Source organism: Arvicanthis niloticus, chromosome 27 (genome assembly GCF_011762505.2).
Source record: "Arvicanthis niloticus isolate mArvNil1 chromosome 27, mArvNil1.pat.X, whole genome shotgun sequence".
NCBI lineage: Eukaryota > Metazoa > Chordata > Mammalia > Rodentia > Muridae > Arvicanthis > Arvicanthis niloticus.
This window is the reverse complement of record NC_133435.1, coordinates 16,441,489-16,453,733: the sequence shown is the minus strand read 5'-3', so window position 1 is coordinate 16,453,733 and position 12,245 is coordinate 16,441,489. Positions and strand designations below refer to the sequence as shown.

Here is a 12,245-nt window from a genome sequence, read left to right as displayed (position 1 = left end):
CAGATATGGCTTCATACATGTGTATGAAGCATGTAAGTTAGTGGCAGCAGTGCTTCCTTCTTTTAGTGCTGTGATACAGAAAGCAATTTCTAAACTGCCATGCTATCATATGTGCAAAAAGAAGAAGAGTAAACATCTGAGGGCTTTAAAGTCACATGAAATAAATGCCAGCAACTGGAAAGCTGTTCCATGCAGGCTTTTACAGAGAAACCATGCAGACGACTCAGACCCTAAAAACACAGTTGATGCTTTTCCTATTCCTGAGGACAGTCATCAGGATGCTTTATGGTATGACACGTTACTTAGAAGTTTGTATATCTACACTAACTAGCAATACTTGGGCCTGGGTACTTACCTAATTATAGGAAAAAGACTTCTAAATAGCAGGAAAGAAGGCACCACTTAACCAAAATTAGTAAGTTTCTCAACTTAAAGGATAAACCTTTGCATCTTATCCATGAACTCAAACCATAAAGGACAAGGATATTGCAATTATAGTTACTGAGTCAAGTCAGTAATAACTTCAAACTATGAAAACATACCAATGAAACAACCACAGCAAAGCACGAAATCCTCCTTCTGACACTCGGGAGAGATCTGAGGATTTGGCAGTATGTAAGTGCAAAGCATGTTCTTTTAGGATGTTTTTTAGAAAACAAATGCTCTAAAAGCCATCACAGAAGAGGTACAACATGAAGTCATATTGCTCATGGGCACAAGATAACCAGTTAGCTCCAAATAACAAGCAGCCATAAGATATGCTCCCTACAGGGGTATGGTGGGATATGCTCAAGGAACAACATATACCGGTATAAAGATCCTTATGTAATATAGTACCATGTACAATTATATAACTTTTAAAAATTACAGGAATTGAACATAAAATTATTTCTCTACATAAGACAACCACCAACACAAAATAAGTCAAATTAGGAGGTAAACTCTGAAACATTTAAATACTGTACACTTCCTATATACAGAAGTATATCCTAATTTAAAGAATTAGGTACTATCAAATGTTAGTAGAAGAGTCCATAAATATACACAAGTATATTCATGATATAAATTTCATCCTAAACAGACCAGGGAAAGAGATGTGGTCACGTCTGATGTTTCAAACTCACTGTAACTAAAAACACTTCTACAATCTCTCATGCTCATATGAGTTTACGAAGTAACTAAAGCATAAAGTTTTAAATGGCAGGGCTTGCTGCAATTGTTTTAATGCCACCAGTTAAAGGTTATTGAAACTTCTGTATTCTCAACAGAGTTCTAAAAACTAAATTAAATGTCAAAGGGGATACAAACAACTAATGCTTTGCTGGGAAGTGTGTCAAGTTATCATACAATAAATAGAAAAAATATTGTTACCTTTGTCATCTTTAGATGATGTCTTGCTGTCTTTAGATTCCTTTGAAGAGCTAAAGAAGCAAACCACCAGAAGAAAATTGAAAACAAAAAACAAAACAAAACCCAAACAGTTTGATATTGACAGCATTGCAAAACGGGTTCTACTCATACACATGGACAACTCCAAAGGCCTACAGTAGGCTACTTGAAATGGCTCCCTTAGGATTCTTGTACTGATTTTGCCCAAGATGCCTGAAGATCTAGGTTTTCTGGCAATCCTATTCAGTGGATATATGGCCATCTTCTCCAGATTTCAGGGCTGGGGCTTGACTTCACTTTGTGTTCTTAGGACTGACAGTTCCTCATTAACCACCATCACAAGGGTTTTTAAAAATAAAACACAAAAATTGTCAATTTGAAAAAAAAAACAAAAAAACAAAAAACAAAACCAAAAAAACAAAAAGAAAACAAAAAAAAAAAAAACCAAAAACAAAAAAACCAAATATATGCTGACAATTCCACAATGCACTCAGGACACACTGCATATTATGAAGATCTTGATTTTTTTTTTTTTTAAATAACTTATGACGGTCAAAAATACTCTAGGCAGGATCATAAGACACTAATTATTGTACATGGTCTTGAAGCCACCCCCTTAATGTAGCGCGATCTTATTGAATGCTGGAATTTCAGTATCGTAAAGAACTGACATAGAAAAACAAACCTCTTTGCTTGACCAGAGGCCCCTGTAGACGAGGGCCCTTTCTTCAAAGTATCCTTTTCTTTGTCTCCAGATTCTGCTTTCTTAGAACTTTCTCTGGCTTCCTTCTCGACAGGATCACCCTTCACGGAGTCTTCCTTCTTACCATCTTTATGGTTCGGATTCATCTCATAATCCTTGGTTTCCTTCTCCGGGCTCTGTGCAATGGCGTCCTGCCCATCTTTTGGCTTACTTGCTTCAGAATCTGTAATTTTCACATTTTTACCTGTTTCTAGGAGGTCATCACCATCAAAATCCAGAGTGATGGCATCTTCAGCCTGGATTGTGACCGAGATGTTGTCATCCTCAGCTTCTTTCCCAGTCGCATTAGCTTCCATCTCTTCATGAGCTGTGTGATCAGCCTCAGCTAGGCTCCCTTCTGAAGGAAGAGGTTTAGATACTTCTTGTGTGCCATCACCAGAACCTGCTATATCTAAGAGGATTTAACAGGAATAAATATGGCAAAACAAGAAGTTTAAACAATTTCACATTCATAAGCTAGAATAGGACCTAGAAAATATAAAGCCAGTCGTTAGCACTGATGGAGGGTTAGGGGGAACACAAGGATTAACTAACATACACAATCCTTTACCTAAGATCACTTATTCTTCAGGGGGGAAAATGATCTCTACATACAAACATCAAAACAACAACAGTGAGAGAATGAATCCATCCTCAAGAGTCAGCTCTTCATTTCTGCTTAGAAGTTGACGTTATCTGAATTGTTTTCCTCCATGGTACAGTGGGAGATGTGTAGATTTGTTTTCAATGTTCAGCTCATCTTGGGATTTAATCTTGTGACCTTGGGAGCTCCTTGGTGACTTCCTGGAAGGTCACAATCTGAGGATATTGGTCTTCAGAGTATTCCCAGGCCCCATCTTTTTCACTCTTCAATCTCTGGGTAGTCCAGAATCAAATGCAAAACTGCTACGGTAGACTCCGAAGAAGCTCCTCCATGACATCTAGGAACGTGGCTGCTTGCTATCTGCCACTACATCCTGTCCAGGTGGTCTGCAATGACTGTTTGCAAAGATATCTTGCATTCCCATAAAGAGAGGACCGAAGGTATGTGAGATTTGCAGTCAGTAGCTTTATTCCATCGTTGCTTCTAGGCTTTTAATTCTGCCTGGCTGAGGAGCCTGTTCCATGTCCTTTCTAGTCCAATTAGGATAATGTGACTTCTGTCCAAGAACTCAACCTCATAGTGACCTCATATATTGCTACTGTTGTCCTGTGATTGTATTGGATAAGATAGTTTCCCAAGACACTACACATGTCAGAAAATCATATGAAAGTTTCTCTAAGCAGCAAACAAAAGCCAGTTTTCTGGTCATTCACCATTCTTAGGACTAGTGCAGAATTCAATGAGTCACAAAACTCCGGTAAGCACGTATGAGTTACTGCAGTGTCAGTCTTAAAGACGAAATCCACTTACCATATGCTATAAGTTATTTTTAAACTTTACAGTGATTTTGAATCTATTAAATCACTAAATCTACAGTGAAAAATGGTATTGTTCACTACAGTAACTGATATGTACTATTAGGGCATAACTTGTGTTCAAAAGAAAATCAAAACCAATTGGAAAATTAAGAAGCTAACTTAATTCACTAAATTGGTAATTTGAAAAGAAACTATTTTAAAATAAGATTTCAAATAAGGAATGTTTATTTTCATATAATTTGCTTTTCTACATCTCCATAAACCTGAAACTCTACTTAGCATCAAACATACCTTTCTCATTTTCTTCTTCCTCACCATCCTGAAATTCAAAGAATAATCAAATGTAAAATAAACTCACAGAGAACTACACATTTTAATAGCACAAAATTAGTCAAATTAAACTAGTAGATAATTTTAAAATATTGATTAGAGACACATATCACATGCAAATATGCTCCAATCAAAACTCAGACCCATTTAGAACTACAGAATACCCTTCTGCCATATTTAACTCTATAGAAAGAGGCAAATCTCTCAGTAAGCACAGCATTTCATTAACCAAAACTAGTTAATATAACCCAAACCTTACTTGTACTACAGAGCTGTCAATAAAATTCTTTTATGCCACTCACTTCATACCTTTTAAAGAAACGTTTCAATATTGCATTAGTGGGGAGGCAGTGAGAGCCACCACCCACATGAATATGCATGCAGGGGGAGTCAGTTTTGATTTTCTTCTATCATGGAGGTCAAACTCATGTGGTTAGGCATGGCAGCAAGCACCTTCACCCACCTGAGCCATCTTACCAGCCTATTAGAGATACTTTTAACATATTATTATTCAAAGGAATTAGAAGTATAATCAGCAATGGAGTAGATACATGATAAAGAAATAAAACAAACAAAGCCCACCTCCCTTTCTACATTTCATCATGGAAAAGGGATGATGATCAGGATGCAGTTCCAAATTACTCTTTCTAGAAAAATATCTGTTAAGTAAGTTCAAAGCTGTCATAAATATACTAGTGAATGGCCAACTTAAAATGATATTTATGCTCCAGGTAATCAAAGCAAAGAACACACCCATTTAAAAGAAGAAATTTTAACATAAGATACTTGATATTTCCTAAATTTGACTATGTGCAAGCTTTAAAACAGAAATATCTCAATGAGATGAGAAGATGTTTGGAAGAGGAGGAATTTTCTTTCTTTTTAAGAGAAAAAAATAGCTTATTGGGTAAACTGTGAAAGGGCAGGGGGCTTAGCAGTAACTAAACTACTAAACCAACTTTTTTATTAAGAAAACACTGCTAATATTACTAAGGTAGTTCCACCAAGCTAAACTCTTCCAACATAAACCACAAACAAATTAGGAAGCATAACAATCTCAAAAGAACACCTTGGTCACTCAACTCTTAACACAGTTGGTTCTAGTGAGCTGGGAACGCCCCCATGAGGAAAGCCTGAAAGTGCTGCTTCTCAAACACCACAGAAGTACGAAGGAAGCACTTGTTCAAACAGGCTGCTGGCACGAGTCCCACAGCCTCTGACTCTGCAGGTGTGAAACAGCTGAAGAATATGCACCACTTAACATGTGTTCAGATGATTCAGACGCTGCAGATCCAGGAGAGACCTGGCCAACTCCTCCTAACAGTGAAAGAACATTTCAAGGAAAACTTTCAGTGCAAATCAAAATTAAAACTTTTTTTACCATGGATAACCACCATAATGTTGTATGTGTGTGCATATGCACAAGTGTGTTGGTACATGTTACATAGAGGCCAGAGGTCAATGACAGCTGTCTTTCCTCTATGGCTCCCTTCACCATTTTTGGTGAGGCAGGGTCTTTCACTGAACAGGGGGCTCACCAGTTAGCTAAACTGGCTGGCCAGAGAGCTCCAGGGATCTGCCTGTCCCATCCTGTCATCCCCACCTCAGCACTCCAGAGTTACAAGTGTGCATCGCTTTGGGCTTTTGCATGAACACTTGGGATCTGCACCCCAGACTGCATGCTTGTACTATAAACTAAAAGCAATATAAACACTACCTATCTGTGTACTGATATTGCATACTATGTTTCTTTTCTTTTAAAATTTTAATATGTGTGTGTGTGTGTGTGTGTGTCTGTCTGTCTGTCTGTCTGTCTGTCTGTCTGTATTTCAGTTGTCCTTAAGATCCAGAAGATATCAAATCCCTCAGAACTAGAATCAAAGGCAGTTAGGAGCTCCCCACCACCATGGATACGAGGAACCAAACTCTGGTCCTTTGGAAGAGCAGTGTGTAACTCTTAACCACAAGCTAGCTCTCTAGTTCCCCAAGAATTTAATAAACTCCTGAATAGGGTTGGCAAGGTGGTTCAGTGGGCTCCTTTACCTGTTGCCACACCTGAAACTTTTGAGTTTACCATGTGGACCCACATGTGGAAGGAAAAAAACTAATGTAACACAAGTTGTCTTCTGACTTCCACAGGTGTCAGATAGATAGATAGATAGATAGATAGATAGATAGATAGATAGATAGATAGGTCCCTACCTCTGGGCTTTTGATTACACACTAAAGTCTAGCACTTGGAAAGAATAATGCTTTGGGTAGAGTGGTTGGGGATGGAAGCAAGAAAAAATAAGCTGTTCTCAAATTTTGAATACATTTTTTTCATTTTAAACGAATGTATGGTTTACTAGCTTATCTTGAAAGGCAAATAACATGAGATGTCTTAACAAATGATTTACTTATAAAACCAACACTATACCACTTCCAAACGATTCTATTAAAGGTGCAAGATGACAGACTGAAGATATCCAAATTATTTGCTATTTGAAAAAAAGTAATTGCTATAGTTTCTGCTAATTAGAAATTCTGTTAAACTACTTTGTTTTACTAAAGTTTTAGCTCTTTTTTAACTGTGTGTGTGTGTGTGTGTGTGTGTGTGTGTGTGTGTACACAGAAGTCTTCTGTAAGAGCAGTATGTGCTCTTGAGCTTCCTAGACATTTTTCTTACAATTCTTATAATACAGAAACAAACCAAGAAATATAAGAGACAGGAAAATGTCCAAACCATGATACCTGTGTGTAAATATGTAGTGTGTTTGAAAACAATCTTTAATTTGGCTACTTTAGGGATTATCTTGAATAAGAACATTTCATGCATGAAAATGAATCACATTTTCTAAAACTCAGGTACTCAAGCAGTTTATCTTGTAGTGGGGCCTACAACCCCTAGTCAAATGCTAAAGGACTTAACATAAAGCTCTTCTCTTTCCACACACCCTAGAGACAGCAAAGAGTCAAAGTCAAGCCTCACACACACTTCTCAGTCATTTACAATCTACTGCCATTCTTTAGGCTAATGTGTGATACACATGTCTCTGCATGGTTAAATAAACAAAAGAGGTCCCATATTCAGTCTGACTGAATAAGCCTTCAAAATGATCTTACATCAGTAACTGTCTAACATCTACCTGACAGTGCACTAAACAGTATGGGAAAAACAAAGTGGCCCAGCTAAACATGAGAACAATATGAACGGTACAGACAACAGCAACAGGCTTGCATGTGTTAAATATACTAATTCCATAATAAGGTCTAAGAATCTGCTGAAATGAAGTCACTGAATAAATATAAGATACTACTCTTGTACGATACTACTCTTTCTAAAAGGCTTAACTTCAGTACTATGGTAAGTTAAATAGAACTTAGAAAACTCTTAACATTATGGAGTTACTTAGTAAAAAAAAAAAAATATGGTGTAATATAAACCAACAACTAAATAAATGAGCCAGTGGGCTGGCTCAGTAGGTAAGGTTACTTGCTGCCAAGCCTGATGACTTGAGCTCAATCCCCAGGACTCACATGGTAGGAGAGAAACCACTCCCACAAGTTGTACTCTGATCTACACACACACAAAATGTAATTAAAAATTTTAAAGATTATGAGACTAAGCATGAGATGTAATTAGTTGGTCTTTATCATTAAAACATTTTGTAACGCTATCCATCTAGACTTTATTCTATAGAATCACATGTATCAAGTAAAAAGAAAAGTAGTAGATATAGAATATTCTGTTATGTGAACAGCAAGCAAGCACTAGATCAAAGAGGCATTAACTTTAAGAAGAAAATGGGAGTAAACCTGGCTTTGAAAAGTACACAAATTTCATGTTACCCAGCCCACAAAGGAAAGGCTTAGACAAGTATTGTTGACACAGGTAAACAGAAAAGGGAATGGACACGGCATAATCATGTGCTCAGGCACTTCAGGGACCCTGCCTGTCACTCATTTCTACTTTAAGGGTACAAGTGTTTTTGCCTGCATGTATGCATGTGCGCCTGGTGTATGAAGAGGCCACAAGGGGGCAGTGGATTCCCTGGAACTGGAGTTATAGATGGTTGTGAGTTGACTGCTGAGAATCAAACCCAGATCCTCTGCAAAAGCAATTAGTACTCTTACGTGCTAAGTCATCTCTCTAGCCCCTCTTTTGTTTTTGAGACAGAATCTCACTATGTAGCCCTAGCACTTGGTGAGATGGCTCAGCAGTTAAGAGCACTGGCTACTCTTTGAAAGGTCCTGAGTTCAACTGCCAGTAACCACAAAGTGGCTCACAACCATCTACAAGGGGATCTGATACCCTCTTCTGGCCTGAGAATGGATATGCAGTAAAGCACTCATACATTAAATAATTTTTTTTTAAAGCCTAGTTTGTTCAATGCTTTAAAAAAAATTCAAGTAAATGACATCTTCAATTTAGTCAAACACTTACAAAAAAACACTTAACTGCACATGTTCATGCTAGGATCTAGAATTATACACCAGGTCTAGCAAACAAGGGTTTGTTTTAAAGTATGGTGCTGGGGTCAAATTCAAGACTTTATACATAGTAGGAAAGCATTCTACCCACTGAGCTACATCCCCATCCATGATGCTTTTTTTTTTTTTTTTTTTTGGTTTTTCGAGACAGGATTCCTCTGTGTAGCCTTGGCTGTCCTGGAGCTCACTCTGTAGACCAGGCTGGCCTGGAACTCAGAAATCCACCTGCCTCTGCCTCCCAGGTGCTGGGATTAAAGGCGTGTGCCACCACTGCCCGGCCCCAGCCATGATTCTTAATGTTGAAACTGTCCAAGAAGTTCTGCTTGAAATCACAGTACTATAAATAGAACAGAACCAGAAGCAACTTCATCCAGACTTAAACTTCAAAAGCAGAGAACTGGGTTTACCTGGAGCTAAGCTACCTTTACACAAACATCACATCTTGTTTGTACTTTTTTAAAGAAACAGACTAGGTCAAGGATTTTTTTTAATGTATTTTATGTACACAGGTATTTTACCTTCATGTATGTCTGCACACCAGAAGAGGGCATTGGATTCCATGGGACTATAGTTAAATTGCAGTTAGAGGTTGTGAGCCACCATGTGGGTGCTGGAAACTGGACTCAGGACCTTTCAAAGAACAGTTTGTGCTATTTAACCACTGAGACCCCTCTCTAGCCCAAATCAAGGATTTTCAAAAAATTACTAAAAAGGGAGTAGCAAGGAACTACAAGGACCCTTTCTGAATATCTTTGATGTGAAATCAAGAAAATATTTTAAGTATGTATAGAATTAGATTAAATAGTTGTAGAGTCTCAAAACTTACAGATTTTTTAAACCAATAATTAAAAATGGGTGAAACAAATCAACCAAAATAAAAAGAAATCTGTACCAGTTGGTGCTCTACTCCTAAGGGGCACAATGATCTGCAATACAGTAACTTGTTCATCTTAGTATAAAAAAATAAGGATAGCTAAAAATGCTCACTAGCAGAAGGTGAGCACACTCATTTCAATGGTAACAATAGACTGACCTACGTTAAATATACTAAAGTCATGAGTCTAAACTAAAAGGACAAAAGCCAAAGAGAATCAGAAGCTCACTTCATTAGAAGGTACTAGTGAACTAGCTCATTATTTTGAAAATTAGTGAATAAAAGGAGAAAAAAAACAATACATATCCTGGTTCTCTTTTATAAATGATACTACTTTGTAACTAATTAGTATATAAAAGGTTAATTTTTCTAGGAATATTGAAGTTAATACTATGACCACTTTGAAGCTCATCACTTATGATCCATACAAAAAGCAGCACATCCTACCAGTGAAGCACCTGTCTCTCACACTCTCCTTGAATCTGATAGTAAACCTAGCAGTCTATTGCCAACTTACCAGTAACTATAGCAAGCAGGAATATGTTCAAAGACACCATGGAATACAACCAGCAAAATCTAGACTTTGGAGGCTCTAATGCAGGGCTTTGGAAACTGTTATTTTTATTGAAAAACAGTCAGGCCCATTCATTTTTACTCATCTCTAACTCCTTTCACACTACCACGGCACAGTAGTTATGACACAGACTACATGGCCCAAAACAGCTAAAATGTTTACTGTCTGGCCCTTTAAGGAAGACTTTACATCCCATGCTCTATGAGATTATCAACAAAGTCTCTCAACAAGTAAACTTAGGAGAAACTAAGTCAGACAGCAAGGCTATAGATTAAAAGGGCACTAACAGACATGCAAATCAATTATAATTGATAGCTTTGGATTCAAACAAGACCTGTAAAAAAAAATCCATAACTGAATGAATATCTGAATCTTGACTTCATTACTTAATGACACTATCATTTTTCTATTAATAATTTCTTTCAAAGCTACATATTGAACTTTATCATGGAAAATGCATTTAACTTTAAAAACTGCACACTATAGATGGAGGTAGAAGTAAAACAGACTGAAGGAGCTGAAATAGCTCAAGATGGGTAATAGTTACATGTACTTTACCCCTAAGGCATCGGATATATTTATGAAAAACCTTTAGAAGCATCAGCTCACAGGAGAATCTCCATGTATTTCTATGTCTCCGGTGTTTTGCATACACATTATTTACACGAAGGAAAATAAAGGGCATTATATTTTCCTGTTGTGGATTTTTAGACAGGGTCTAGTTCCACAGCTCAACCTGACCTTGAATTTGTAATCTGCTGCCTGTAATGCACCTGTTCACCTCCAAGTGTCAGGGTTACACTATGCTCTATAATTATGAGCTAAAAGATTTTACTTTCTCTACTTTCTCTAAAGATGTAGCCTCCTTATTTTTTGATACAAAATGGCTATATCTTCGTCTCTGAAGTAACTGAAGTAACCGTTTTCTTTCACTATCAGGATGGTTTACTTAGTCTATCCCATAAAAATTTGTTTAAACTTAAAAAAAGTGTTCCATGAGCACTTTATTTCCTCTTGCTAAACATGTTGTCATAAAGTAGCCTGTGATGTAAACAGGAGTCAGATACCACCCTGGCATGCAGCTTATAATCTTTGTAACCATGGAAGCATCCCAGTAGTGGAACTCAAAAAGCTAGTTGCCAAAAATACAAAGTTCAATTTCAGTTTTCTGAAAAATTAGTAAACTAGAAAAGAATTCCCTGTATCTGAAGCTTGATCTCCCTCATCTATCATACAGAAACAACTGTATACAGAGAGAAGAGGAACAGGCCTGCTGCCTCTCACAGTCCAAATGGCCCCTTCCTGAGTATTACAAGAAGCCAGAAACACTGCTTCCAGAAATGTCAGGTCTCTTCCACTGAGATGAACAGGGAGCCACAGTTCACCTCATTGTACCTGTGAGGGTCACCATGGCAAAGGCCAGAGAGCTGCAAAAAAGGGGCATTGCCTACATGTATATCTGTGCACCAAGGGCATATCTGGTGCCAAGTAGAGGTCAGAAGAAGGTGTTCTAATCCCTTAGGATTGGAGTAACAAATGGTTGTGAGCCACTAGGTAGATGCTGGGATCCAAACCTAGCTCCTCTGCAAGCAGCAAATGTTCTTAACCAGGGAGCCATCTCTCCAGCCTCAGCGTTGCAATCTGAACCCATTCTCCTGTAACTGCTCTTCAAGTAGACACTACTGAGAGTCCCAAATTAGATCATCATTTTCCCTAGATCTAGCAATCTGGTCAACATTAAGTGGTACAGTGTCTCTATCTGAAGGCATGGTTCTTAAAATACAGCAGGTTTTTGTGAATAAATGAAAAGACAGGGGTCAGTTTTTAACACTGTAGAAACTGAGCTATAAATGTTGCTTACAACATTGGGAACACACTTTCAAATGTACACTATGCATAACATGGACCAGGACATTCAATACATTCACCAAACACAACAGTGTCAAGAACAAGAATTTTCATGCTGTTATTAAAGTTTACCTTAGCAATGTTAAACCAATAAAAAATTAAAGCATTGAAAAGGATATCATAGTTCTAAGTTATTTATTTTATACCAAATTGGGGGGGGGGGAGGACAAACCAAGATTATAGACTTCCCAAAGTCTGTTTTTTGAGAAGTCTCTATTATTTTACATAAAAGTTCAACTTTCTAACTCTAAAGATAATAGGAACCTCAACTCCTAATCAGAACCTTTAGCTGTCAACAGTTTATACATATCACATTCAAAGTCCAGGATCAAACAAGGCAGTTTTATGAATTACAGAATTACAAAGTAAAAATATACAATTGCCTTTCCGAGCCCTTCCACCCACAACGTATACTCACAGGACTAAGTGCAAACTTACTTGGGCTGTTAGAAAGGTGTCATCTTCACCTTCTTGAGCTTCAGTTTCCTAAGTAAAAGGTATACAACAGCTTTGCTTTACAAAACATCTGGGTA

The 12,245-nt window shown here is 37.5% G+C and overlaps 1 protein-coding gene across 21 annotated transcripts in view; it reads right to left on the bottom strand.

Annotated features, from left to right (window-relative positions):
- Positions 1 to 12,245, bottom strand: part of Sltm (SAFB like transcription modulator) — a 64,126-nt gene that overhangs the window by 33,613 nt on the left and 18,268 nt on the right. For 12 of the 21 annotated variants that reach the window (XR_013107783.1, XM_076926209.1, XM_076926205.1 and 9 more), the window contains 4 exons: positions 12,151 to 12,198; positions 3,845 to 3,872; positions 2,075 to 2,543; positions 1,372 to 1,421 (listed from right to left, as the gene is read on the bottom strand). Coding sequence is in view for 20 of the 21 variants with exons in the window: in XM_076926209.1 (XP_076782324.1) it covers positions 1,372 to 1,421; positions 2,075 to 2,543; positions 3,845 to 3,872; positions 12,151 to 12,198 (595 nt within the window). In the remaining variant the exon portion in view is untranslated. The remainder of the gene's footprint in view (positions 1 to 1,371; positions 1,422 to 2,074; positions 2,544 to 3,844; positions 3,873 to 12,150; positions 12,199 to 12,245) is intronic. The other 9 variants (XM_076926212.1, XM_076926219.1, XM_076926220.1 and 6 more) reach the window with 3 other exon arrangements.